The sequence below is a fragment of the Lemur catta genome, chromosome 17, assembly GCF_020740605.2.
Source record: "Lemur catta isolate mLemCat1 chromosome 17, mLemCat1.pri, whole genome shotgun sequence".
In the NCBI taxonomy this organism is placed as follows: Eukaryota; Metazoa; Chordata; class Mammalia; order Primates; family Lemuridae; genus Lemur; species Lemur catta.
In genome coordinates this window covers 2,972,122-2,998,241 of record NC_059144.1, presented here as the reverse complement: position 1 = coordinate 2,998,241, position 26,120 = coordinate 2,972,122, and the positions used below count along the sequence as shown (strand labels likewise).

Sequence of the window (26,120 nt, the reverse complement as noted above, 5' to 3'; positions counted from 1 at the left end):
TGTTCCCAGTGTGGGGACAGCAGGGGACCCATAGGCAGAGGCCCTCCCTTAAGGAGCTGATGTCTGTGAGGGACAGACAATGGACACGTAACTAGGTGATGTGATGTCAACAGCACCCACAAAACCGGTATAGGGGTAGAGGGTGTGAGGGAGGGTCACTGAAGAGATCCCTGTGGAACAGATGCCCTGAGGGGGTGAGACATGCCAACCTCTCGGAAGAATGTTCTAGAAGGAGGGTACTGCAGGGGCAAAGGCTCTGTGTGGCCAGAAGTGGGTGGAAAGGCAGGAGCCAAGTCAGTGGGACGAGGTGGATGACATAGGACACCGCCCGGAGGTCCAGGGAAGGACCGAGTTTTTCTGAGTGAGCCGAGGACCTCGGAGGACGTTGCAAGGTGGGACGTGAGGGGTGGGGACTTGGAAGGGCAGAGGATGCTCAGGGGCATCCCCGAGGGAGGGGTCGGAGGTCTCCTGCAGGGGTGCCCTCAAGGGGTGATGGTGACCTGGGAGGGACAGGAGGTGGGGCAGGGCCTCCTGGCTGCGCCCAGACGTTCCTTGAGGGTCGCGCTTGCCCAGTGGCGTGTGGCTGTGCGCTGACTCTGTGGTTTGGTTTGGAGAATGGGGCCATGGCCTGGGACAGCTGGGAGCGGGGTGGGCCAGAGGCCAGCTTTGGGTCCCTGCTGGGCTCCAAGGAGTGGTCAGGTGGGCAGACTTGGGGTCTGGAGTCTGGCCCAGGGCTGACGGGCACCTAAGGTGAGGGAGTTATCGGCGTATGGATGGATGGGAGGCCCAGGTGCCACGGCTGAGACGCCCAGGGTCAGGGTGGGCGGGGCTGTCCCCACAGCCACAGCCCAGGGCTGGATCCGTGTCCTGTGGTTGCCACAACAAATGACCATGCATTCAGTGCTTAAACGACGCAAGCTTGTTCTCTTGCAGTCAGAGGGCCAGCGTGGGTCTGTAGGGCCGCGCTCCCTCTGGAGGCTGCAGGGCTCCTGTCTCCCTGCCTCTTCGGCTGCTAGAGGCATCTGCGTTCCTTGGCTCATGCCCCCCAATGCCCGGAAGTGGAAGTCAGCAGCAGTGGGTCAAGCCTTTCTCACGACTCTGACCCTCCTGCCTCCCTCTTCCATTGATGCAAAGTCCCTTGTGACCATGTTGGACCCACAGGGATAACCTAGGGTGATTTCCGCATCTCACGGTCAGCTGAACTGCACCCTTAATTCCATCTCTGACCTTAATCTGCCCTTGCCATGTAACAGCATATTCATGGGTTCCGGGGATTAGGGTGTGGCCATTGCTAGGGGCTGTTATTCTGCCCACCACGGGGCACTGCCCCTACCACCTTACGCCCACTGCCTGTTGACTGAGGCCATGCGTGCCCCAGGCTGTGCCATGTTGAGCTCTGGGTCAGAATGGCGCGGATTAAGAGAGGAGAAGAGAGGAGAGGCTGGGTCCCGCTCCCAGGCCCAGCCCTGACCCTATCTGAGCCCCAGCCCCAGGGAGGGAAGATGCGGCTTCCTGGCACATCCTTCTTTGCAGCGGTGGAAGGTTAGTGACATCCTACACGTGTAAGAGAGAAAACGGTAAGTCAACATTGATAACACTCATATAATGGAATATTGTTCCATCATTTCAAACATTGTCTTAGAAGATTTTTTTAATAACATGTTAAAAGATTTGGTGTGGACAAAAACCAAGGCAATGACTCCCAAAAAATGGAAGCAGAGAAAACTCTGGAAAAGAAATAAGCCAACATGTCCCTGCGTGGTGAACTGTGAGAAAGGGGTTGATATTTCCTTTACGTTTTTCTGTGTATTTGTATTTTAATAATGGGTTTACACGCTGAGCCAGAGAACACGTGTGTGCTCGGGAAGGGTGCGTGCAGGGACTCCCGCGCAGGACAGACGGTCTGTGTCCCACGGATGTCTGAATGACCTTCCTGGGCGCTGGAGGGGGACGTCAGCGCCCCCCTGGGCTCCGGCAGCACTGTCATCCCAGCTCCAGCCACCCACCCAGGCGGCCGTCTGGAGGACCTTGCACACTTCCTCAGTCCGGCACAGATCGTGGCCACGTAAATTCACGCTCCTGGTGGTGCACGAGCCACATGCGAATCAGCCCACGAACTCAAGGGTGCGAGAAATATGACTTGTCGATGACTCAGTTTTCATTCTGTGCCCCCAGCTCCCACAGCTGCAGTGAACGTTAACTTTAGGGCCTTGGAAGGATCCACTCTCCCCAGAGTGCACGGAGCTTCCAGAGCTGTTGCAGGTCCGGGGTGTGAGGGACGGATACGGGGTCTTCAGGGCCTCCCTGGGCTTTTGACTGTGCCTGGGTGACCTTGGGGTCAGGTCCCTTGCTGAAAACTTCCCAAGGGCCCGTTTGCTGGCTGCCTGGGGACTCGCCTGGGAGCTTTGGCCGCCGGGCCGGCCGTCCCTCTGCAGACACGGCTGCGCTGCCTGTGGTTTGCGAGGGTTTTATGGGAGCTTTGCACGCACGTGTTCATAGGTGAAATTGGCCTTTAATTTTCTTTTCCTGTATTCTCTTTGCCCAATTTTAAGGTTATTCAACTCTCCTAAAGTGAGCTGGGCAGATTTCTTTCTTTTCTGGAACTGTGAGGGTAATATGCCTGCTTCTTGAACTGTTAGTAAAACGCATGTGTAAATCTATTCAGCAAGAAATTTTTTAAGCAGCCAGTTTAATTTCTTTTTTGAGTAAGAGTTTATGCAGGTTTTCTATTGAAGTTAATTTTGTATTTTAAATTTTTCTAGAATTTTTTTCATTCTCAAATTCAATATTCTGTATACAAACTTTCTCTTTAATGTCAGTAAAAAGACTGTTTACCTGGCTTTTAACAAGCCTTTACAGCATCTATTTTTTTCTCGTTTTCATTAGCCCCAGATAGGCCATGAGTAGTTGAGGTTTCTGTCCCGCGTGCTTTGTCCAGACTTTGTTTGTTCTTGGTCCCCAGGAGGAATCCAGGAAGCCCAGCCGGCAGGTGGCTGTTTTTAACCTGAACACATGGTTGTCACTCAAGCTAAATTCTGTTAAAGAGACATGGAGATTGGGGTTAGTTCTTGCCCACTTTCATCTGTTTGTCCAGTTACTGCTCAAAGCTCAGGGAGCGGCTCATAGTGACACCCCAGGGCTGAGTGTTCACGGCATCGTTTTCCTCACAGAATAAAACCGTGACTGAGTGACGAGCGTCCCTGTCACAAGGGAACGTTCGTTTCTGCCGCTGGACAGATGAGGAGACTGAGGGTCTGAGGAGTGAGGCGGCTTCCCCGGACCTCGCCCCGTCACGGCGAGCGGGGCACACAGGCCTCTCTGCTTCTGCCACAGCTTTCCGCCGCTCTCTGAAACACCAGAAATCCAGGTCTTTTGTCTGCTTGGCATCGTGACAGGGTAACCATGGAAACGATCATACATGAGTTCTCAAAATAGACAGTTCTTTCTGCTTTTGACAGCACAGAGTCTGCTGAAAGGACAGGCTGTGCCTGGAGCACAGAGGTTGCTTAGACTAGGGGGTTATGACCACGAGACCCTTTGTGGGACCCCGGCCATGTGCTGGGCTGGTACTGGGAGGAATGACAGCCATAGCTCATTCACTGAGCACTTAGTATGTGCATGTGCCACTCTGAGTGTACGTCTGATTAAGTCCACAGAGCTGCCCCGTGATGGAGGTGCTACATTATTTATTGTACGGATGAGGAAACTGAGTTCAGTTGACCCTTGAACAATGAGGGGCTTAGGGGATCCAGCCTTCCCAGGCAGTTGAAAATCCATGCGTGACTTTTTTTTTTTTTTGGTAGAGACGAGGTCCCAGTATTGCCCAGGCCCATCTCGAACTCCTGGCCTGGCCTCAAACGATCCTCCCGCCTCAGCCTCCAAAAGTGCTAGGATTACAGGCCTGAGCCACACATGTAACTTTTGACTCCTCCAAAAGTTGACTACTAATAGACTACTATTGCCAGAATCCTCGCTGATAACGTAAACAGTCAATTAACACATTAACAGACTAGTATCTACTTATATAGAGGTATCTTAGCATAGTGGCATCTATGGCATACTTAGCTTTTTAATTTTCTTTTTTTGATATTTCTGGGCTTTGTGGTTAGTCTGAGAATTTTTTCCAATTGTGGCAAATCTCAAAAAAATTTTCCAATATTTTCATTGAAAAAAAATTGCACGTGAGTGGACCCTTGCAGATCAAACCCATGTTGTTCTAGAGTCAACTCTATGTCCACTTCCCATTGCTGCTGTAACAAATTGCCACAAGCTCAGTGGCTTAAAACAACACAAATTATCACAGCATAATTCTGGAGCCCAGAAGTGCAGGATTGAGGTGTAGGCAGGGCCGGTTCCGGCTGGAGGCCACAGGGGAGACTGTTTCCTCACCTCTTCCAGCCCGAGAGGCGCCCGGCTCCTTGCTGATGGTGCGGGCGTGCCGCGCCACCTCTGCTCCCCAGCCGCTCTCTCCTGCCCTCGTCTCTCTTCTTTCTTTTCGAGAGGACCCACCCTGCCGTTACACCAGCCCACCCACAGGATCCAGGGTCACCTTCCCATTGCCAGGTCCTTAGCTTAATCTCAGCTGAAAGTCCCTTTTGCCACGTGAGGTGACACATGCACAGGTGCCAGGGAGTAGGATGGAGACACCTTTAGGGGTCATTATTGTCTACCATGTTGAGGCACAGAGAGGCTAAGACATTTGCTAAAGGTCACATGGCTAGGGGGAGCCAGGTTAGAGTCTCACGCAGTCTCATGCCACGGGCCTGAACTCTTTCTCAATCTTCACAGAAGCCTTGAGAACTAAAACCCTTCTGGGAATTGGGGGTGAGCCAGGCTCACACAAAGGGGCCGTGTGGGGTAATTCCCAGGGCTCTCCCTGGCAATAGGTCTGTGGCAGAAAGACCAGACCCAGCCCAGACCCTGCAGCTGTCTGGGGGCAGAGCCAGGGCAAAGTCCCCAGCAGTGGGAACAGCCAGTGCAAAGGCCCTGTGGCTGGATCCTGAGGCCGTGTGGCAGGAGCAAAGCAAGGGGGAGGTGAGGGGTGAGGTCAGAGAGGTGCCTGGCTGGAGAAGGGGTCACATCGGGAGGCGTTATCGCCGTGGCAAGAGCTTTGGGTTTACTCTGGAAGTGACAGGCACCACAGGGGGATCTGAGCGGGGAGACCTGGCCTGGCGGTGTTTTAACAGGGTCCCTGCGGTGCCAAATGGCAAAGGGCCGGGCGGAAGAGGGGCCCGCCGGGGGTTAGCGTGTTAGCGCAGGTGAGAGATGCTGGCGCGGAGCGGCGGGCACGTGCAGGAGGTGCGGATGGCTGAGTCCTACGTCCTCGCGGAAGGTCGAGCCCACGGGATTTTCGGCCAAACTGGATGGAGGTGAGGAGAGAGCATCGGGATGGCTTCGGGCTCTGCAGAGACGAGGCTCCGGCCCCCGTGGGCTCAGGGAGGAAGCACCCGGAAGCGGACTGGTAAACTAGCAGGAGTGGGAGTCGGGGGCGTGTCTGTGAAGGGGCCACAGCCCTCCGATGCAGTTGGCTCCGCAGGTGTCGGCAAAGGGCCCGGGCAGCAGGGCATGGGGGGTGCCCCGCGGGGCTGAGAGGAGCTGGCAGGATTGGCGGTGGGGGAGGCTTTTGGGTGCAGAGACACAGGGGGACAGAGCATACTGGGCCTGGAAGCCACAGCCCGGGCTGGGTTTTGTTTTGTCCAGTGGGGACCATCCCACGGTGCCCAGCAGAGGGCAGTATGAGCAGCGAGGGATAGTTACCAACTGTTCATCGGTGAGCATTTGTTGTGCCCACTGGTGGCCTTGTGGGAACTCCAGGTCCCCTCCCAACTCTGCACAGCCTCAGGGGCGGGAAGGGGGCCACGCAAGCCCCCCCCAACAGTGGCATCCCCTGGCGTGGATGAGGCACCTGGTGTCCTCCTCCTGCTACTCAGCCCTGAAGACGGCTTGTCTGGGCTCATGTGCTCGCTCCACCCACGTGCAGGTCCTTGTGTCATGCCAGAGCAGAGGAGGGACCCGTTGCCAGGGCAGCCGGAACAGCAACCAGGCAGGACCCCATCTGTCCCTCTACTCCTCCAGGCCGCCACCCCCCATGTTCCCCACCTCCGTGGACCTGCAGGCCCCCCACTGTCTGTGTCTCCCCAAGTCTGACCAACCTGCACACCTGTCCCTGGAGGTGTGGCCGACACCCGTGCATTTTCCACCATCTAACCCTGACCTCCCCTCACCCGGCCCACCTCCCCACCCACGCCCAGAGGAAAGACTGTCCCCTTGCTGACAATGACAGAGCAGAGCATGGCAGAGCACTCGGGGACCACTTCCAGCCGGGTAAAGTCTTCACCGCTGGGCCTGGAAACTGAAGTGAAGTGACAGCAGGTTGGGGAAGAAGATGTCAGGAAAGGATGGAGGGGGGACAGCAGGCAGCACCGGAAGGTTCTATCTGCAGGGATGCTATGATGACCAATGACCAAGGAAGCTCACGGCCCCATGGGGTGACGGTGCCCCCCGGCCAGTGCTGCAGAAGAGGTCATCCAGGGGCTTGCAGGCAGCAAACATGAACATTTGATTTATCTGGAGAGCATCTGAGCGATACGCACAGAGAGCAGGGTGTGCGCGTTGGGGTTCTGAAGGATATATAGGAGTTAGTAGGGAAGATGGGCTAAAAATGGGAAAGGGAACTTCAGGAAGAAAAAATGATATGAAAAAATAACTAGAAATACCTACAAGGTTTAGTTGAGCAGCTACTCCGAGTCCCGCACTGGGCTGGGTGTCTGCAGGTGTTACCTCTGGAGGTCCCATCATTTTTGCTCTCCAGATGAGGGAACTTGGGCTCAGAGAGGTTCAGGGGCTCTCCTGGGGTCACACAGCATGTTCTGCTCTACTCTGCTCTGCTGTGGTGAGGCAGGGGCTAGGGGAAGCTGAGTGAGAGGCCTAGGGCACGACCTTGCAGGAGGTGCTCACTGAGAGCCTTAGATGAATGCTGTGCCCTGGGGGCCTGGCTGGGCTCACCCTGGTGGAGGCGCTGGGGCCCTGGCAGAGATGGATTGGGTGGGCCGCAGGGGGAGGTTGTGTATGTGAGGCCCCAGCGGCAGGCTGGTTGGGACCCAGGTAGGAAGGAGCTGGTCAGCGACAAGTAGGAGCTTAAACCTTGATCCCATGGGCACTGGGGAGACAGAGGGCCCAGCAGGAGAAGGAGGCCACCGGAGCTGTGCGTGAGGCGGGAGGGAAGGTGGCACCAGCTGTCAGGCCTCACCTTTGGTTTCCTTTGACTCATAGACCTTCAGAGCCACCCCACGCCTTGGCTGGCTCCCGGTCCCCTCCACCGTGAGGCGCCCAGGGAGGAGGAGAACGTGGTTGTCAGGGAACCAGCTTGAGCCATGAGAGCCTCAATTATGCAAAAGCATTAGAAGGAAACAGGATCGGGATTTCTGCTGATTCAGAGCCCCCCCACTTTTAAATAATTAAGGCAGGGGGAGACAGGTGGGGTTGAGCCTGTCACAGGTGGCAGGGGCGCTGAGACACGTTTCTTTAAACTCTTGGCGGCAGTAATTACCACGAAATGTCCTTAGCGACTTGTCAGTTAGAAGAGCGTCCCTTGCCACTCACTAGTGCCCCGGGGAGGCTGTGTGTGTATGGGGGCGGCAGGGGTTGATATGAATGTTAGATCCCACTGTCTTGAAAAAAATGTACGGTATCAAAAATTTCATAGAAATGTTTAAAAAGAAAAATAAGAACTTTTTCGGGCTTACTAATATCTCTTTCCATTTATCTTTTGTAGTTCTGGTCCTTTCGTCCTTAAAAACCATCAAAAGTGCCCGAGTGCAGCCAGAATTGGGCTACAATGGGCCAGTGCCCTTTCATGTTTCTGTTTCGGCTGCTGATTAGGTTATCCTCTCGGCCTTTGACCCCGAGGGGTCCTCCTCCTCCTCCAGGCTGGCGGGAGGGAGACTCTGCCAGCCACTCTGCTCTGTGACACCCAGTGCAGGACGGATGCGCCTCTGCGATCCTGGTCCCCGTCCACCCACCTCGCCCCACAAGCCCTCGAGGTTTGGGAAGTCTGGCCGAAGAGACCCCTGAGCAGGCCAGGGTGCAGGAAGGCCACCCCCACAGTCAGCGCCTGTTCTGACACGGCTCCTGTCCCGACCCCTAGCGGCAGAAATGCCAGCTCAGGCCGGAGAGGGTCGGCCTCTCACCTGGGCAGGTGTGGGTGGGGCCGCCCGTCACTGCCGAGATCTCACCCCTCACCCGGGTCCCTCTTCCCTTAAACTCTCCCCCAGATACCAGGTCTGTAGCTCGTGCTCATTCACGGACAACGCGGATCTCACTGCTGTTAGTTTAAGGAAAAATCAAGTACTAAACTCCTTTTCCCCTTTATTCCAGGCATTTGAGAGAAAAGAATTGTCATTGATCTTTTTTTGCCTTGACAAAGAAACTACAGATATATACACTTGCATAAATAACGATGCCAATTTAATTGTCAGGGCGCAAAACAGTCTTGTGTGAGCTGACCAATCAGAATTCAGATGTTTTAGGGGCCAAGGTGACCCCCCAGGAGACCTTTGCAGTGTGACATCCAGTGTCACCAGCAGGTACACAGGGCAGCATGTCGGGTACAGGCCTGGCTTCAAATCTCTCTCCACACCCTGACGCTGGGCGAGGGTTTCCGCTGCCTGCGCTCAGACAGGGAGGCTAACGGGGGTGTCCTCACTGGGGGTCAGCTGGGCTGATGACGGGAGGCGCCGCACGGACCCCGAACGCGCTCCGTCACGTCGTCGGCACGGAGGAGCCTGCCCAGAGCCAGCTCTGCCCCTCGGAGGGCCGGGTGGGCCTGGTGCCTGCTGAACGCTTCCTCCGGGTCTGCCGGAAGCAGGGCCGTCTGTGAGAACGGACGGCGTGAGCCCAGCTGCAGGACAGGGGCGTCTGTTGTCCCGACCCCGTGGGCGGGAGCAGCCAGTGACGGTCATCGCTTCTCTGTCCTGCAGTCTTTGAAGAGCCCGAGGACCCCAGTAACCGCTCCTTCTTCTCAGAAATCATCTCCTCCGTGTCGGACGTGAAGTTCAGCCACAGCGGCCGGTACATGCTCACCCGGGATTACCTCACGGTCAAGGTCTGGGACCTGAACATGGAGGCGAGACCCTTAGAGACCTACCAGGTGGGTGCCACGGTGGGAGACCCCCCCACCAGGTCTCCCTTCCCTGTGCTGAGGCCCCGTGCAGGGGGCTTTCACACGCCCGTCTGTAGGAGACAGTGAGGCTCAGCCCAGCCTTGCAGGGAGCCAGGCGACGACGGGCGGGGAGGGAGGCGGGAACAGAGGAGCACCAGGCGGTGCCGACTGTGGGTGCAGGCAATGGCGGCCACCCTCCCCAGGAGCCGGTGTGCGTGGCCTCACCGGTCTCACCATTGAGCGAGTTAGGCATTGCCCTTCCGGGCGACACTCTCAAGCAGCGCGTGCGGAGGGGACTGGGAGCCTGTTACGTGTCTAGACCCTCAGCGCAGCTTGTGAATCAGGCAAGGCTCACCAGGAGGGCGCTGGGGCTGGGGAGGGAAGAGCAGGGTCAGGCCCCCTGCGGGGAGCGGCGTGGCCTTCTCCAGCCACCCTGCCTGCAATAGATAGCAGTGGTCCCTCCCCCAGGGCCTCCCGCACTCCACTGTCCCCTTTATCCCTTACTGCCTGCATGCTGGGCTCTTCAGGGAAACAACCAACAGGATGGAGGAAGAGGGGTGAGAGAGGGAGGGAGTGATCTTAAGGAATTGGCTCCCATGGTTGTGGAGGTGTGGTGTGTCCGAAATCTGCAGGGCAGCCTGGTGACCAGGGAGAGTTCCAGTCCGAGCCCGAAGGCCGTCGTCCACTGGCCACACTCCCTCCCCAGGGAGGGAGGTGAGTCTTTATCTGCTCAGGCCTGGGACTGACCGGAGGAGGCCCACCCACACGGTGGAGGGCAGTCTGCCCCACCCCAAGTCTCCTGATTTCAGTGTTCATCTCATCTAAAAAATACCTTCACAGAAACATCTAGAATAGGGTTTGACCAATTATCTGGGTACCGTGGCCCAGCCAAGTTGACACATGAAATTAACCATCGTAGGGCCCTCACATTCTCTGCGTTCATTGGCCTCTCTCCCTCCCAGGTTCCGACGCCGGGAGTGGGAACCAGGCTTATTGTGACGCAGAGGGCAGGGCCTGTGCCCACGGGTCCTGGCAGCCGCAGCCCCAGCAGAGATGGCGCATGAGGCCCTCTGGGTACAGAGCTTGTAGGATCGGGCTGCAGCCAGGGGGACGCAGATCCTGGGGCGTCCCCATCTCTCATGTGGTGCCAGGCGATCCTGGGGAAGGGTCTTGGTCAACCACTGATAAGCTGTGTGACCTTGGGACAGTCACTAAACCCCTCTGAGCCTCGGTGTCTCACGTTGTGGTCAGGTGGCGAGTCCCCTCTTTTGCAATGTCCCCATTTCTCGATGAGGGCTGCCCTTGTGTTCATGGCTCACGACAGTTGCTACCCTCAAGGGCATGACCCACGCCAAGCACTGTCCCTCACTCAGGCCCAGGTTTGCAGTCAGTGCTTCAAAGGAAACAGAGGCTTAGAGAGGTGGAGTCACTCGTGCAAGATCACACAGCTGGGGAGGGGTGGAGCCAGGATGGGGACCCCAGGAGGTCCTGGCCCCTGTGCTGTGAGTGTTCCCTTTGTCACGGTGAACTCTGCCTCCTTCTGTAGCAGGTGCTGTCCCCTCTCTGGCTACAGCTGAGAGGTCGGCCGTGTGCCGTGGGCCCCTCCGGGCGAGCAGGGCCATGTTGGTGCCATCCAGACCCTTGCTGCTCTTCCAGACCCTTCTCGTTGGAGGGGCCAGGGCAGTCAGGGACTCACGTCATCCCCTTCGTTCACCAGGTCCACGACTACCTTCGGAGCAAGCTCTGTTCCCTGTATGAGAACGACTGCATTTTCGACAAGTTCGAATGCGCCTGGAACGGGAGTGACAGGTAACCCCCAAGAATCGGCCCCGCCCTCCTCACAGTAGGGACTTTCTGCCCCGTAGGAGCCTCCGCTGGTGACCTGGGCAAGGTGCATCACCGGTTAACAAGCCTTGATGGATCAAGGAGGTGCAATGTGGTGCACCCCTGTAGCAGGTGCAGTGGAGTGGGGTGCACCCCCATAGCAGGTGCGGTGGAGTGGGGTGCACCCCCGTAGCAGGTGCGGTGGAGTGGGGTGCACCCCCATAGCAGGTGCGGTGGAGTGGGGTGCACCCCCGTAGCAGGTGCGGTGGAGTGGGGTGCACCCCTGTAGCAGGCGCGGTGGAGTGGGGCGCACCCCCGTAGCAGGTGCGGTGGAGTGGGGTGCACCCCTGTAGCAGGCGCGGTGGAGTGGGGCGCACCCCCGTAGCAGGTGTGGTGGAGTGGGGCGCACCCCTGGAGCAGGTGCGGTGGAGTGTGGTGCACCCCCTGTAGCAGGTGCGGTGGAGTGGGGCACACCCCTGGAGCAGGTGCGGTGGAGTGGGGTGCACCCCTGTAGGAGGTGCGGTGGAGTGGGGTGCACCCCTGTAGCAGGTGCGGTGGAGTGGGGTGCACCCCTGTAGCAGGTGCGGTGGAGTGGGGTGCACCCCCTGTAGCAGGTGCGGTGGAGTGGGGCGCACCCCTGTAGCAGGTGCGGTGGAGTGGGGCGCACCCCTGGAGCAGGTGCGGTGGAGTGGGGTGCACCCCTTTAGCAGGTGTGGTGGAGTGGAGTGCACCCCTTTAGCAGGTGTGGTGGATTGGGGTGCACCAACTGTCCACACTATAGTTCAAGGTGCAGGAAATGGAACTTTCCTCATCTGTAACTAGACAGCACGTTCTGTGGGTGGCAGTGGGAACATAGTTCAGGGTCCCCAGCGATGTGCCCTCCCGCAGCTTGTCAGAGGTGAGGGCTGCACCCCAGCACCTCGGTCTCCATGGAGGAAAGGGTTTGTCCCTTGGTCACTGTCGTCTGTCCCCACCTGTTTGCCCTGAGACAACCTGGACCTCAGACATTGGTCCACCTGCACCTCTTCCTGCAATCACGGCGGCTGTGGCTGCTTCTTTCTGGCGATGGCCCTTCTCAGGCCACTAGGGCTCGGGTCACCTCACAGCTCCTGCACCTTGCAGGGCTGGCTGTGACCCACAGGTCCAGCGGCTCTCACAGCCCCACCAGCCTGGGACACGGCCCTCAGCACCTGGTGTGTGTTCCTGGGTCCCCCTGCCTGGGCTCTTGCCAGGGCAGGCGCGGAAAGAGAGGGCCGTGGCAGGGCCCTTGGGGTCCTCACCTCGTGTCTCTCCTCCCCACGGCCCGGGGACTCTTCCTCTAGCCTGACGTGGGAAACCCCTCCTCTGTCCACTCCTTCCAAGCCACGCCAGCTGTCGCTCAGGGTCCTGCAGGGCATAAGGCCCTGAAGGAAAAGGCTCCTCCGCGCTAACTCTGCAGCTGAGGGGCTCTCGGGGCCTCCTGCTGCTGCCTGCTTGAGGCCCGGACACTCCGGTCCAGCTGCCCGAATGCAGCAGGGGGTCTGCAGGGGAAAAGGCAATGAAGGGACAAAGACCACACTGGCTGCTGAATCAGAAAATCACCCACCACGTTTCCGTCAGAGGGGCCGGCGTGGCGTTGCCTCCCTCCCCGAAGTCAGTCCAGGGCGGTGCTCAAGGAGGGTGGAGTGAGGGCCACAGCCCTGACTCAGGTGTCAGGCAGGGGGGTGTGTCCATCACGTGGACGGCATCAGTCACATGACAGGCCTGGGCTCTCCGGAACTTCTGAGGGTGGCCAGTGCTGCTGTGGTCATGTGGAAGCTTCCATGCTGTGATCCTGTGGCTTTGAGCAGCGCACTGGGACCGTCAGGGTAGCCTGGTGGGGGGAGGGGACAGACACGGGAGGGACAGGACCAGGAGGCAGCCGCCCCGGGAGCAGGGCTGGCTCCAGGTGGGGCCAAGCCGTTCTGTCCAGGGCCGGATTCCCTAGAGTTGCCGACATCCTGGGGGTTCCCCAGCCCCGTGGGGTCTCCGAGCAGAGCCGTGCTCAGCCAGAGGGGCAGACATGGTAGCCACAGGGGGCCGCTGAAGGGCATTTAGAAAACCAGGACAGAGCCCAACCTGAGACTGGGTGACACGGCTGGGTCCTCCTGGACACGGGCGCTCTCCCCGGGTGGATGCCCCAGGCCGAGGCTCCCCGATACTCCTGACATGTGGGGGCCGGTGAACAGCGGCAGTAGGTTTCCAGAGGGGGTGGTTGTTAGAGTTGCAGGAGAGGGGCTTACGCTGTGACTAGGTGATTCCAACCCAGCTACTGTGTGGGTTTGGGGGGTCAGCTCCCTGTTGGTTGAGACCCACTTCCTGTCCTTCCTTCAGGCTGCCACCAGGGGGTGCCTGTGGCCAGGCAATGCCTGTTCCCAGCGCCAGGAGAAGCCACCGCCCTGTCCTGCCTTTCACTGGCCACTCCCCGAGTGCACTTTACACCCCAGCCACCCCCAGTCCTCGTGCCCCCCAGGCTCTGTTCTGCCCCCAGCACACTGCCCTGGGGCACACTCCACCTGACTCGCTCTGTTGTCACCTTCTCCAGGAAGCCTTCAGGGTCCTCTCTGCCTCGCCCCAGGCTCCTGGGCTTTCCTCCCGTGTCTTGGCATTTATCATGTTTTCTCCTTGCCTCTGTCCTTGTTTGCCTCCCCCACAGTGCGGGATGACCTCTCTCAGGGCCTCAGAGTGTCCAGTCAGTGGTTGTTGACATTTCTGGAAGGCGTAGAGGTGTGCCACCACCTTCTACTTCATTCTGAGCCCAGCGTACCCTGTGGACGGGGGTCCCAGGATGAACAGATGCTGGGCTCTGCCTTCCAGGAGCTCAGAGGCTAAGGGCAGAAGCAAGCGTTGCCCCCAGGACCCCACGTCCTTGCAGACAAAGCATACCTTCTGAACCCTGACTGGCTCCCAGTTGCCTCTCATATAGACGTCCCCATTGACAGTGTCCCCACTTTATAGCTGGGCTGCCAGGGAAGTGCCAAAACTGTCCCAGCAGCATGACTGAAAGCCCTGGGTGTGGCCCCTACCCGACTCCAGCAAGGCCAATGTGGCAGCCTGGTGGGAAGGAAGGACAGCAGCTCTGTGCCAGGCCCCTCAATTTCTGGCCCACATTCTACCATCTCCCCACTGTGTGCTCCAGTAAGTCTCTGGGCCTCGCTGTCTGCTCACCTGGAAAGTGGTTCTGATCAACTGTGTCCTTCGTGGCTGTTTTGAGGAGGAGAGTATGTGTGAAGCCCTTGGCAAGGTCTTGGTCCACACTTGCAGTAGGTGCTCCAGTGCCTTTGCCCCTCCCTGGTTACCCACTTGACCCTCTAATACCAGCTCCAATGGCCCCTCCTCCCTGAAGCTCCCCTCGATCTGTTCTCCTGGGTGGGAGGGATTTGTGCCAACTGAGCATCTTCAGTTGCAGCAGGGGAACAAGCCTAAGCTTGTGCCGAGAAGTCCCAGGCAAGGCTCTGCCAAGGACTCACACTGTCCCTCTGGGGCCATCTCCTTCTCTCTCTCCTTTCCCATCTTCAGTCCTCCCTGCTTTTCCTTATATACTGGCCTATCCTCACCCACTGTGGACAGCATCCCCCTCCATGCTGGGATGACGGCCCCAGAGGGGTCCACTGTCCATTATCCTCACAGCCCCCAGCCCCTCCCTCAAGTCTACATAAAACTCTCATGGAAGGATCTGATTGGCTCTGTTTGGGTCACATGCTCACATTTTGGGCCAATCAGCACAGTCATTACTATCACATGCACAGTTGGCCAGGCCAAGGGTTGGGTAGAGCACTGTGATTGACAGTCCACAGGGATGGGGCAGGAGGCTTTCCCCAAAGGAAAGAGGACTGGGGACACAAGCAGCCAGCATTGTGATCCCCACATGCAGATGGGTAAAGCGAGGCTAGGAGAGGTGAAGCAGCCTGCCTAGATGCACGCTGTGGCAGGGCTGCCCTTTTCCCTGTTAAGGGGACCTTCTGGAATTTAAGACAACATTTATGAATGTGAGGAATAAGCCATCTTTTCCTGGCGTGGGGTTGCAAGGTGCTGGGATGTGGTGTTGCATGATGACAGCAGGTGCCTGTCAGCTGAGTCCGCACCTGAACGCCCGGAGGATGAGTAACTGTGGGTTTGCAACGGCTTTGATTACCTCACTCTTTTCCCACTAAATGGAGCAGAGGAGCCAGCACTGGGCTTTGTTTTGTGAACTGTTCCCTAAAGAGCAAAGGAGGGGGACGCCTTCCCCCTTTGCTGGGTGTAGGAGGGAGTGGGGCTGTCCGCCTTGCTGCTGCCTCGTGCATTTGCGAAATTCCAGCACACCTCCCAGGCCTGGCCCTCCACAGATGCAGGATTCACCTTCTGACAAAACGGGGCTGCAAGCCTCTGGCCCCAGCAGCATTACCACCCCTGCACGATTTCCCGTGGGATCCTGGCAGGTGTCCCCCACCCCCCACCACCCTGGACAGAGCCTGAGCCCAGTGGATGCCTGTTGAGCCAGGGGCATCTGGCAGCCTCCAGACGGGTCCCCGGCGGGTAAGCTGCCGAGCGGGGCTGGCCTGATGGGGTTGTGCTGGGGTCAGCAGGCCTGAGCTCATCCCAGCTGGTGGCCCCTGGGCCGTCAGCTGCCTGGGGTCTGCAGATTTAGGTCCCAGCATCCCTCAGCAGAGATGGGACCTGGCGCCTGCCCAGGAGGACTTCTATTTGTGGGGTGCAGTCCTGTGAGGCTGGGCAAAGGGAGCTGGCACAGAGGGCAGCCCTGGGAGGAGGGGAGTGGGTGGGGCCATCCAGGGAGGAGCTTGGGGACACCTCCTGGAAGAATTTGCCCAGAGGGTGGAAGGGCATTCAGATAGAGGGAACAGCATGCGGAAGGCTCTGAAGTGAGGAAAAATGAGTGATGTGGCCATAGCTTCATGTTGAGGCAGAGGCAAAGTTACAGGGTGGCTAAGTCCTCCTGGCCTCCCCGGGGGGGTGTTGTGGAGAATCCAATGTAGGGAACACAAGGCTGAGGGGGTCAGAGTAGGGAGGCCAGTGAGCAGGTTCTCGAGATGGTGGCAGTGTGGACAGAGAGGGTGCAGGGAAGGGCTGGACAGAGGGAGGACCGTGCACACCTCGGGGTGGAGCTCGCTGCACTCTGCACCCCACACCATAGCCCACGAGGGCCTCGAGCCATAGAGGAAACAGGAACCCTGTCCCAGGAAGCAAGTGATGCCGCTTAGGGTCCTTCCAAATGGTCAGGACGTGGCCAGGGAGGAAGGCGCTTGCACCCTGGGAAGGCAGAGGCAGGTTTCCGGGGCTTTCTGCCTCGGCTCCCCGCCCACAGGCTGTGGGATCGTGGGAAGTCAGCCCCACCTGCACCCGTCTGCAGACTGGGGACACTGGTAACACCCCTCCTTCGAGCTGTGAGCCCCCAGCCTGGCCCCCCTGCACCACCCTCTCACCTTCCTCTCGTGTCTTCAGGACCCCAGGGTGCAAGCGAGGCACCGGGGTGGGAGGGGACGCCCTAAGGCCGGAGGCCCTGCCGTGTGCCCATCCCCAGGCAGCTGGTGGTCCAGCCTTCCCTGCAGCCCCCCTGCACACTGCCCTCCCCCTCTCTCGGCTCTCTCTCCATCTGTCTCTCCCTGCTCCCTCTCATCCTCTTCCCTCTCTGTCTCTGCCTCTCCCCATCTCTCTGCCTCTCTCATTCTCTGTCCTTGCTCATGCACCCCCTTCGGCCTCTCCTGTGCACCTCACCCACTGAACCCCAAGAGCCCTGTGCACCTGTGCCCCTCCCCGGCCTCCCCTCCTCTCTCCTCACTCACCTCGGGGAGATGCCTGGCCTACGGCCCCCCACGTGTCTGCTGCTGCCCGCCTGCTCCCTCTCTCCGGCCCGCACCTTCCTGGGTCTGTGTCCATGGACCCTTCCTCCCTGGGTCATGCCTCCCGTTACCCTGGGGACAGGACCAGGGAGGCCTGACCAGGGGCACGTTTTTTCACCCTCCAAGCCTCGGCTTCCTGCCCTGCCCGCCCCGCTCCAGGCATGCCATGTCCATGTGAACACGCACAGCGCTGGGCCACACAATGTCCAGTGTCTGGTCCAGATTGCCGGGCCAACCTGAGGAGCCCTGTGGATGCAGCCCCTGCCCCCCGGCTCCACCTTGCCCAGCCTGGGGACGCTGTGGGACACGGGGTGGCCGGGGCGGCAGCAGCGGCACCAGCCCGCAGCTCTTTCCTCTCTCTGAGCCTCGTGCGGGGCGAGCGCACCAGGAGCTGCCAGGATGGTGCCCTCGGTCGGTCCGAGCGGGCTCTGCACAGGCTGCGGCGCCCTGGGGCGGGTCGTCTCCCAGGAGAACGGCTGTCGCGCTTCCATGTTTGCCGCGGGCTCCTTCCTTTTTGAGGCCTGGCCTTGGTCCCGAGCTGCCGATAAAAGTATAGGATGCTTGACCTGGCCAAGAGTCACATGAGCCCAGGTGGCAGCCGCTGGGTGCACACCAGCCTTGGGGGGCGCACCTGTGAGACTGGATTTGGGCTCGTCCCTGGGTCCTCCCTGGGACAATGACTTCAAGATGCCAGATCGCTGGTTCTGGGCCATTTGTGGGCTCAGCCCATTCCTGCTCCTGTGCTGGGTGGTCACATTGTAGTGAAGTCCCCAGGTCATAACGTAGGTGGCATTAGACCCAACCCCAGCCTGCCAAGGATGAGCCAACGTCCGAGGACAGGAGGGGGCTCCACAGGGCCGAGTGGGAGGCAGGAAAGGACGGAGGAGGGCGCTCTCCCGTCACCCCTCGTCAGGCCAGGCTCGGCCGCAGGGGACCTCCCCGCATGTCCTTTAACTGTCTCTGCAGCAAACAGGTCTGTTCACAGGAATTAAGGTTTTAGAGGTGGAATTTTAGAACAGAAAAGAACAGAGCCAGAGAGTACATTTGAATTCTCCACCCACCCCTCTTCACCTCCAGGGATGAGACGAATCTCTCAGGAAGACAGAACTATTGGACCGGCCCCTGCGGGGGCTTGGTGAGCCCTGCGTGGGCCGCCGCAGTGTGCAGCGTCTCCCGTCCCTGTAGATCCTCCCCCGAGGGCTGTCCTTGGCCTTGTGTCCCCGCAGCCTCTGACTGGGCCATCCAGTGGGGGCCACCAAGGAGCTGGAGCTGGGGTGGGCAGAGAGAGGCCGGCTGTGGCCTTTGGTGACAGCTCCTGACGGTGGCCTCTTCACACAGATGTCTCCCCACTCTCCCTCCCGCCTCTCTCTGCCCCTCAGTCTCTCTCCATCTCTGTCTTTGTCCCCATGTCTCCCTCTGTCTCTGTTTCTCTCCGGTGACGCCTCCCTCCCCTCACCCCTTAGGCCTGGGGTTGGCAGGTGACAGAATCCCCAAACTTACCAGCCCCAGGGCATTGCACTTTCCCTTATGGTTCCCTTAGAACCTTCCAGAACATTTCTAAGTAGCCTTTTCATGGTGCTCTTCTCCAACCCGCCCCTGGTGTGCACTCCCTGCCATGCGGGCGCTGATTGACCCCCTCACCCAGTCGCCTAGGTGCCCCACACGCCGCAGGAGAGCCCCGATGGAGGCTGTCTGCCTGCTGGCACCCCCGTCCCTGCCCTCAGAGGGGCCAGCGCTGCAGACCGTGGGCTCCAGGAACCACGCGGGGTGGGCAGGAAGCACCGGAGCCACTCCGGGCCAAGCCGAAACCCTCAAGTCACCTCAAGGGACTCTTGGCCAAAACTTGCCAGTCCCCAAACTGAGGAGAAGGTTCTTTCCGTAAGGAGTGAGCAGGCCAGAACTCCGAGTACAGACTTGCCAGGAAGCAGGGAGAGGGGGGTAGGGTCCCTTTCTTTTCACGGTGCCGCTCCTTCAGCCTTAGGAGGTAGTTAGCCATCACCCCACCCTCTGTCCTCTGCCAGGGAGACGACCCTTCCCGAGCAGTTCCATGAGCCAGGCAGCAGAAGTGCCTTTCTGCCACCACGTCACCATCCAGAGGGGAGGGACAGGAAGAACTGGTCCACAGGCAAGATGAGGTGGCACCTTCTCAGCAACCTGCCCATCCTCACGTGCCTGGGAGGCCGACTGCCCCTGAGAGAAGTCACAGGCGGGGCCTCGGGTACCATGCTCTGCTGACGTCCCTTCTCCCACAGGGAGGAAACGTTGGCTAATGACACAAACATACAGCTAGAGGAGCAGTAAGCTCCGTGCCCCATGGCACGGTAGGGGCTGTAGTTAACTATAATTTATTATATATTTCAAAATGGCTAGAAGAGAGCTGAAATGTTCCCAACACAAAGAAATGATAAATGTTTGGGGTGAGGGATGTCCCACATACCCTGTTTTGATGTTACACATTGTACGCCATGTGTCAAAATATCACATGTGCCCCATGAATACATACAAGTATTATGTATCAATTTTAAAAGGAAACATTGTTACAAGGGGATGTGTCCCCTTCAGCCTGTGACAGGGCATCCTGCAGGGTCCCCTGAGCCAGTCCTGGCGCATCTGACCCCTGCAGGCCCCAGATGCCTAAGATGCCCTCTCCTGTCCCGTCCAGGTGGCCACAGCCTGCTTTCCCCTTCTCCTCCTCTGCGCAGTGTGGCTCCTGTGTAGCTTGGGTGACGCTGAAGCCTTGTCAGCAGTGACCCTCATCTGTGCGTAACCCTTGTAAACCCAGGGATCCACGTGGTCCTGTCTCGAGCAGTGTCCACCTCAAGAAGCACAGCTCGGCTCCAAAAGGAAAAAAAGGATTTCTATTTTCCGGGGACCTCCGTGAAGGACCTGAAACAGAACCACTTCTTCGCCCTCATTTTCGCCTTCTGGACGCCTCTTCCTCAGCCCCCCAGTTGCCTTGCGCCCCACAGCTGCTCAGAGCCTCACAGGGTCACGCCCCAAGACCCTTGCTCTGGGCGCAGGCCCACGTGGCGGCACGCCCTCTCTCGCCCTTGCCGCGTGCATTCACTCACCCCTTCTCCTTGGCGAGGAGGTGCGAGGCGGGACAGGGAGTGGACAAGAGGGAAATTCTCAGTGGGACGGGAGGTCTGTGCACACCTGCGCACGAGTGGCGTTTCCATCTCCCACGGCGATGCGCGCTCACTCGTTCACTCACCTGCTCCGGGGACAGGCGAGTCCGGGGTTCCCGGGAAGGATGGGTCCTGATGACTCCGAGGCCTGCCCTGTGCCAGCCGCGGAGCTTCTGTCCCGGGGACTTCTGCGCTCACTGCTCCCTGTGGTGCGCAGTCTCTCTGAAAGCCTAGGCTCTCTCTCCTGGCCTAACAGGGAAGTACAAGGGCTCTTCTTCTCATGTTCGGGTCTTAGCTCCTGTCCCCAAATCTGTGTGGTGGTGGCAGCTGGAATGTGAGGGGCACAAGAGACTGAGAGAAAGGGGCACCCGAGGCAGGTGTGGGCTCCCTTTCCAGGGAGCGACGGTCCTGCGGGCTCTGGGGTTGTTTTTTGAGAAGAGACAGGTGTCTCTGTTTCCTGGGCCTCCCGCCTGATGCCTCTCCTTCTCCCGCCAGCGTCATCATGACGGGAGCCTACAACAACTTCTTCCGCATGTTCGACCGCAACACCAAGCGGGACGTGACCCTGGAGGCCTCTCGGGAGAGCAGCAAGCCCCGGGCCGTGCTCAAGCCGCGGCGCGTGTGTGTGGGTGGCAAGCGCCGGCGCGATGACATCAGCGTGGACAGCTTGGACTTCACCAAGAAGATCCTGCACACGGCCTGGCACCCGACCGAGAACATCATCGCCATCGCGGCCACCAACAACCTGTACATCTTCCAGGACAAGGTGAACTCCGACATGCACTAGGTGTGCACTTGTCCCCGACGCGACCTCCACAACCACAGCACGAGGAGGGGAAGAAAATCCGAGTGGCAGTACGGACGGTGGCAGAGGTGGCGGAGTGTGGACTGGGAAGCTTAGGCCGGGCCCTGGCCAGCTTCTCCGGGCCAGCATTGCCTTTGGCAGTGATTGTTTAACACAAAGGAAAGGAAGGGTCCACGGCCACAAACCATAAAATGGACTGTCAAGTCTTACAGTTCAGGGTCCCTTCATTCACGTGCCCTCCGAGCCCGTCTGCGGTCTTTCCCACATTAATGGAATTTTTACACGTCCAGGTTAATTTTTCACTCCAGCGGGTCCTTGGGCGGCGGGCTTTGGGGGGCGGGTGTGGACCTGCTCCGGTTGCTTCCCCGACACGCCTCGCTGGCCCGGAGCAGGGCTCCGGGGACGGATAAGGACGCTCAGCCAGCCAGGGGTTCCGTGGATGATAAATGGAGCTATCTGCCCTGTCTCAGAGCGGATTTTGTCGCCTTTGTTTTCTGGATGGTGAATTCACGCTGAGGCTTCTCGCTTAGGTTTCTGAATGTCCTTCAGTGTCCCAGGGCCCAGGTCCGCTACGGTTTCCTGAGAGGAAGGGGTAGGGAGGGGCTCGGCCAGCGTGGCTGTGGTCCTCACCTGGTCTCCCCACTGTTCGCTGAGCCTCTGCCAGGTGCCGGGCGGTGCTCAGCCCAGAGCGGGCCACTCCATCCCCGACGCCCTCGGCGGGAGCTCTCCCGCCGTCCTCAGCATTCACCGGCGGGCACCTTCCGGGGCCGACCCTGCCTCCCGTCCACGCCCTCTGCGAAGCCCTCTCACGGCCGTGCGGTGGGCGTCCCCTCATCTCCATGCACACGACTGCTGGCTCCTGCCGGGCTCCGGGCCAGCACCAGGGTGAGAGGTGAACGCTTCTTATCCCCGTCCACGTGCGGAAACCGAGGCTGTGAGCGGACAGACAAGTTGGTGGGCGGGCACCAGCCACTCGGTGGAGTCCTCGCACAAGGCTCTTCCCAATCCAGCACGGTGGTGGCTCGTATTAAAGCAACATCATAATGGAGGGTTCTGAAAGGGAAACGCTTCTTTGTCTTGTGAAGTGCAAGGGTCCTGGGAGAACGGGAAGATGGAGAAGACCCACAGGTGGCTCCTATCTCAGCTTGGTGATGTCAGGAGCTTGGCCCTCTCTGGGACTGCGGTGCCACCTCGCGTCTGCGCCTGGTGCTCCTTCCTCAAATGCACTGAACTGCCTCTGAGAGGAAACTGCATGTTAGGATGATTTTAGGATACGTTTTCTTTAAGGACCACGTAGTCCCAGAGGATGCTGTCGTGTGGGAGCTCTTCCCCTGTGTCACCGAGGGCCACAGAAAATGTGGTGTTTGCACAGTAGATCCTCCGGTCCTGGTGAGACCAGGCCACCCACCCCGTGTCGTCCTTGCTCATGGAATCGCAGCAGAACCACCTGGCTTGGCATTTAGATTCGGAAAGCAGAGTGCAGAGGCCCGGCTGAATCCAGCTTACTTTATTTTATTTTTTTTTTTACAAGACGAAACAAAACCCAGGAAATAGACACAACTGAGAATTTTCTCAGTGGATTACGGTATACTCTGTGTGTGTAAAAGCACAAATGCATGTGCACTCACTTCTGGCCATACAGCACTCACGCAGGGAATTGGATCCATTTTTTTTTAATCAACATGAATGAAGAATGTTTATATATCACTGTAAAATCCAGGTGACCTGGACAGTATTATATGTATATATCTATTCTAAACTAAATTTAACAATCAAAGGATTGGATCACTTTTTTCCCCCTTGTAAAGAGGTTCAAGAATGTGGTAAATTGTATAGAAATCTGTTGAAGCCAAAATCCAGCTCTGAGGGCCTTACACAATTTCTTGGATATTTTGGCACTGTCATCTCCCTTTCTGAGTCAAATTTGTTAAGAGAGGAAACTGGCATTTGCAGGTAGACGTTAGTGTCAACTTGTAGATTTAACATTTATCATCTTCAAAGTACAAAGCTCACACAGTCTTCAAAAGGAGTTCCTAGTTCCTTACTTCTGTTTTAAACTTTGAGTACCAAACCAAAAAAGGAAAAGAAAAAAAAAGAAAAGAAAGAAAGGAGATCTTCTCTGAAGAAAAGTATGTCTTTGGACTTTGGACTCCTGGAAAATAATGGCGTCCAAAGCAAGTTGTGGGTAGTGAAACGCGTGTTGAGAAGAGGCGTAGCAGGGAGGGAGGACTAGAACCAGCATAGGTCACAGGCTCTGCACCGCACTCCGCTTAAGCTTTCTGGACTGCTCGCGTGTGCGGGCGTTCACACAGTCATTGTGAAGGTGCTGGGGTTTTCTCGTTTCTGTGTTAGCTTGGCCCCAGGATGACGCTGTCGCCGTGGCGGTGCAGTTGTCAGAGCGACGGTTCCGGACCCCTACCTCCTAGGTGCATTCTTTTTTCTTTGGTGTCTCACAAGTTATTCAACTGTTGAATAAAACTATAAATATGTTAATACCAGCTTTTTCCAATAAAATAACAAATGTTACATCTACAGTGAGGCTCCGAATGCTGTTTGTTTTCAGTGAGGCACACCGCAGGGAGGTGGCGCCATCGGCATGGGGACCCGCGGCCTTTGTCACTGAGAAGCTTGGCTCACATCTAGGCTTTGCCGCCTGTAGCTCCTGGTGCAACTCACAGCCTTTCTGAGCTCTGAACTGGTCCCTGAAGAGGCGGAGCCGATGGTCCCACCCGTCGCAGGTGGGGGCGTGGGGAGTGGCAGACGCACATGCAGCACGCGTGGGCGGCAGCTGTGTTGCTTTGAAGCGTGTGCAGAGTCCACCGTGATCAGCACTCCCACTCTCCACGGGAGTACGGCCCCGATGAGGAACCTGAGGTTCAGAGAGGGTAAAGAAATAGCTCAAGATCACACAGGTAGGACTGGGTGGAACCGGAGCGTTTCCAGCTCGGGCCAGCTAACACCTAATCCAGTGCCCCTGCCCGGCAGCACCACCATGTGTGCCTGGGGTCCCAGGGAGTGGAGGTCTGGGAGGGGACACAGGGGCCCTGATTCTCCCGACGCCAGAGAGGCCCCGCCTGGCCGTCACCGCCGAGGGGAAAGGACAGGGCGTGGAGACGGGCTCTGCACACCCGCAGCTGTTCCGGGACCTTCCCAAGAGCAGGCCCTGCCTCTGGCTATCAAGGGGGTGTTTGGGCTCAGGCTCAGCAGGACGGCAGGCACTATGCTGGCAGGCCAGCTGGCAGGGGCCCCTTTGAGCCCTCCGTCAACCACACACCCAGGACGGAGCATGGGCAGGAGGAGGCCACTTCCTTGGCTGCGTGACCTCGGACACTTGATTAACCTTTCTGACCGATGGCTCAGCGTCACAGTGACTAACGAGGTCACGAAAGCCACTTGACTGGACCACAGCACCGCCATGCCGGAGGTGACACGGCACGTGCGTGGAAAGCACCACCTGGTCCAGGCTTCGTGTTGTCCTCTCTGCAGGACGCGGGGTAGTACTATTATGATACCCATTCGATGTATGGAGAATCTGAGGCTAGAGAGGTTAATTTAATTTATGCAAAAGCTCCAGGCACATGGCAGATGCTTGGGACGGTGAGCGATACCGTGGCCTCAGCCCCCCTAAATCCAGCGGCAGCAGCTCTGGGGTGTGCGTGTGCGATGGGGCTGTGGACTAGACCTGGGGAGACAGAGCACCCCGACTCTCCAGGTGGGCCCCATCTAGTCACACGCGTCCTTGAGCGTGGAGAGCCATTCCTGGCTGTATTTGGAGGGAGATGGAATGACAGAGAAGGGGTCAGAGAGATGTGCTGTGGGGATGCGGGGGCCCGACCAGCCACTGCTGGCTTTGCGGGTGGAGGGGGAGGCCGAGAGCTGAGGACCCAGTTGCCTCTGGCAGCGGGAAACAGCGAGGAACGTTCCCCCGGCGCCGCCAGAAGGAGCTCAGCTGCCGACGCCTTGTGTGTCCCAGTCAATGGGACCCATGTGGGACTTCCAGCCCACAGGCTCTAAGGGAATAAATATGTGTTCTTTTAGGTCACTAAGTCTGTGGTGATTTGTCATGGCAGCCTTAGGACCCAGTGTCCCTGAGTACCTGCATTCTGATCACATGGCTACCCCTTAGCGGGGAATCGGCCCCGCTTGCAGACGAGCACCCGCCTGGGTCCCATGGCATGTCGATGTCAGCACAGGTGGGGCTGAACCCCTGGGGACACCTCCTGCCTGTCTTGAGGGTGGCAAGGTGGGGCTCTTTACTGGGGAGCATCCAGCAAGACTTCATGGGCTTCCAGGGGACAGAGGAGCAGCAGCCGGACGGTGGCCAAGGGGCAGGCAGGGCGCAGGCAGCTCAGAGCCGGAGGGGCTGTGGGGAGCAGGCCTCTGGGTCGGGGTGGCCACACGTGGCCGGGCCCCTGCTGCGCCAGACCCTAGGCCCGTGGCTGCGGCAGGCCCCGGCGGGGGGGGGCGGTCCAGGTGCCCAGGAGAACTGCAGGAGACGGTGCTCGGGCTCTGCGTTCCCACGCCGGGCCTGTCGGGATCTCACCTCTCCCGGCCCTGCGAGTTCGGAGGCTCTGACACCTACGGGGCTGTGGCATGGGGCCCCTCGGTGATTGCCTGCCTGTCCCTCCACGCACCACATTATTATTGGCATCAACAGGGGACGCTTCTGAGCCGTGGCCCACACCAGGCACTGTGCCTAGCTCTGGGCATCCTCTCCTTCACCCACAGTCACCCTCTGAGAGGGTACTGTGAGTCCCCCCAGTTTATCAATAAGGAAACTGAGGCACAAAGAGGAAAGTGACTCACCCAGAGCCATGACTGTCAGTGCTGGGGCCAGGATCTGAGCCCAGGCGTCCTGTCCCCAGAGCCCGCCATGACCTTGACTCCATGGCCACCTGCCCAGCCTCGGGTCCCTGCACAGCCTCGGGTCCCTGCAGGCCGTGTTCAGGTGGGTGTTGCGGCGCATGTGCTTGCCCGCCTCGAGCCACTTGCACACCCTGTTTCCCCAACAGACTCCCTCCTCCCACCCTCAGCCCTCCTCCCCGACACAGCACTGGCCCCTGGTGCTGACACTGACAGGAGCACAGGGACCATCGTTCACTCGCTGCCATGTCCCCAGGCTCCAGCACAGGCCCGGCACTGGCTCCATCCTTGGGAAGCACTAGCTGAGCGAAGCCTGTTTGAACTAAATATTGGGTTCCGTGTAGGAGCCCGGAGAACCCTGTTGAACATCGTAGGCTGAACGCCCCTCACACCCAAGAGCCTGCCGAAGTGTCAGTAACAGGATAAAACACAGAAACCCACGGAGGCAGAGAGAACAGGACGTGGACCGTGGCCTTTGAGAC

General features: G+C 58.6%; 1 protein-coding gene across 3 annotated transcripts in view; it reads left to right on the top strand.

The window, feature by feature from the left end:
- Nucleotides 1-23,309, top strand: part of PPP2R2C (protein phosphatase 2 regulatory subunit Bgamma) — a 138,169-nt gene extending 114,860 nt beyond the window's left edge. The window contains exons 7-9 of one of the 3 annotated variants that reach the window (XM_045528373.1): nt 8,979-9,148; nt 10,878-10,969; nt 20,466-23,309. In XM_045528373.1, the coding sequence (XP_045384329.1) occupies nt 8,979-9,148; nt 10,878-10,969; nt 20,466-20,757 (554 nt within the window). In that variant the 3' untranslated portion in view covers nt 20,758-23,309. Of the gene's footprint in view, nt 1-8,978; nt 9,149-10,877; nt 10,970-19,544; nt 19,590-20,465 lie in introns of those variants that run through there. The other 2 variants (XM_045528374.1, XM_045528375.1) reach the window with 2 other exon arrangements.
- Nucleotides 23,310-26,120: the final 2,811 nt, after the last annotated feature.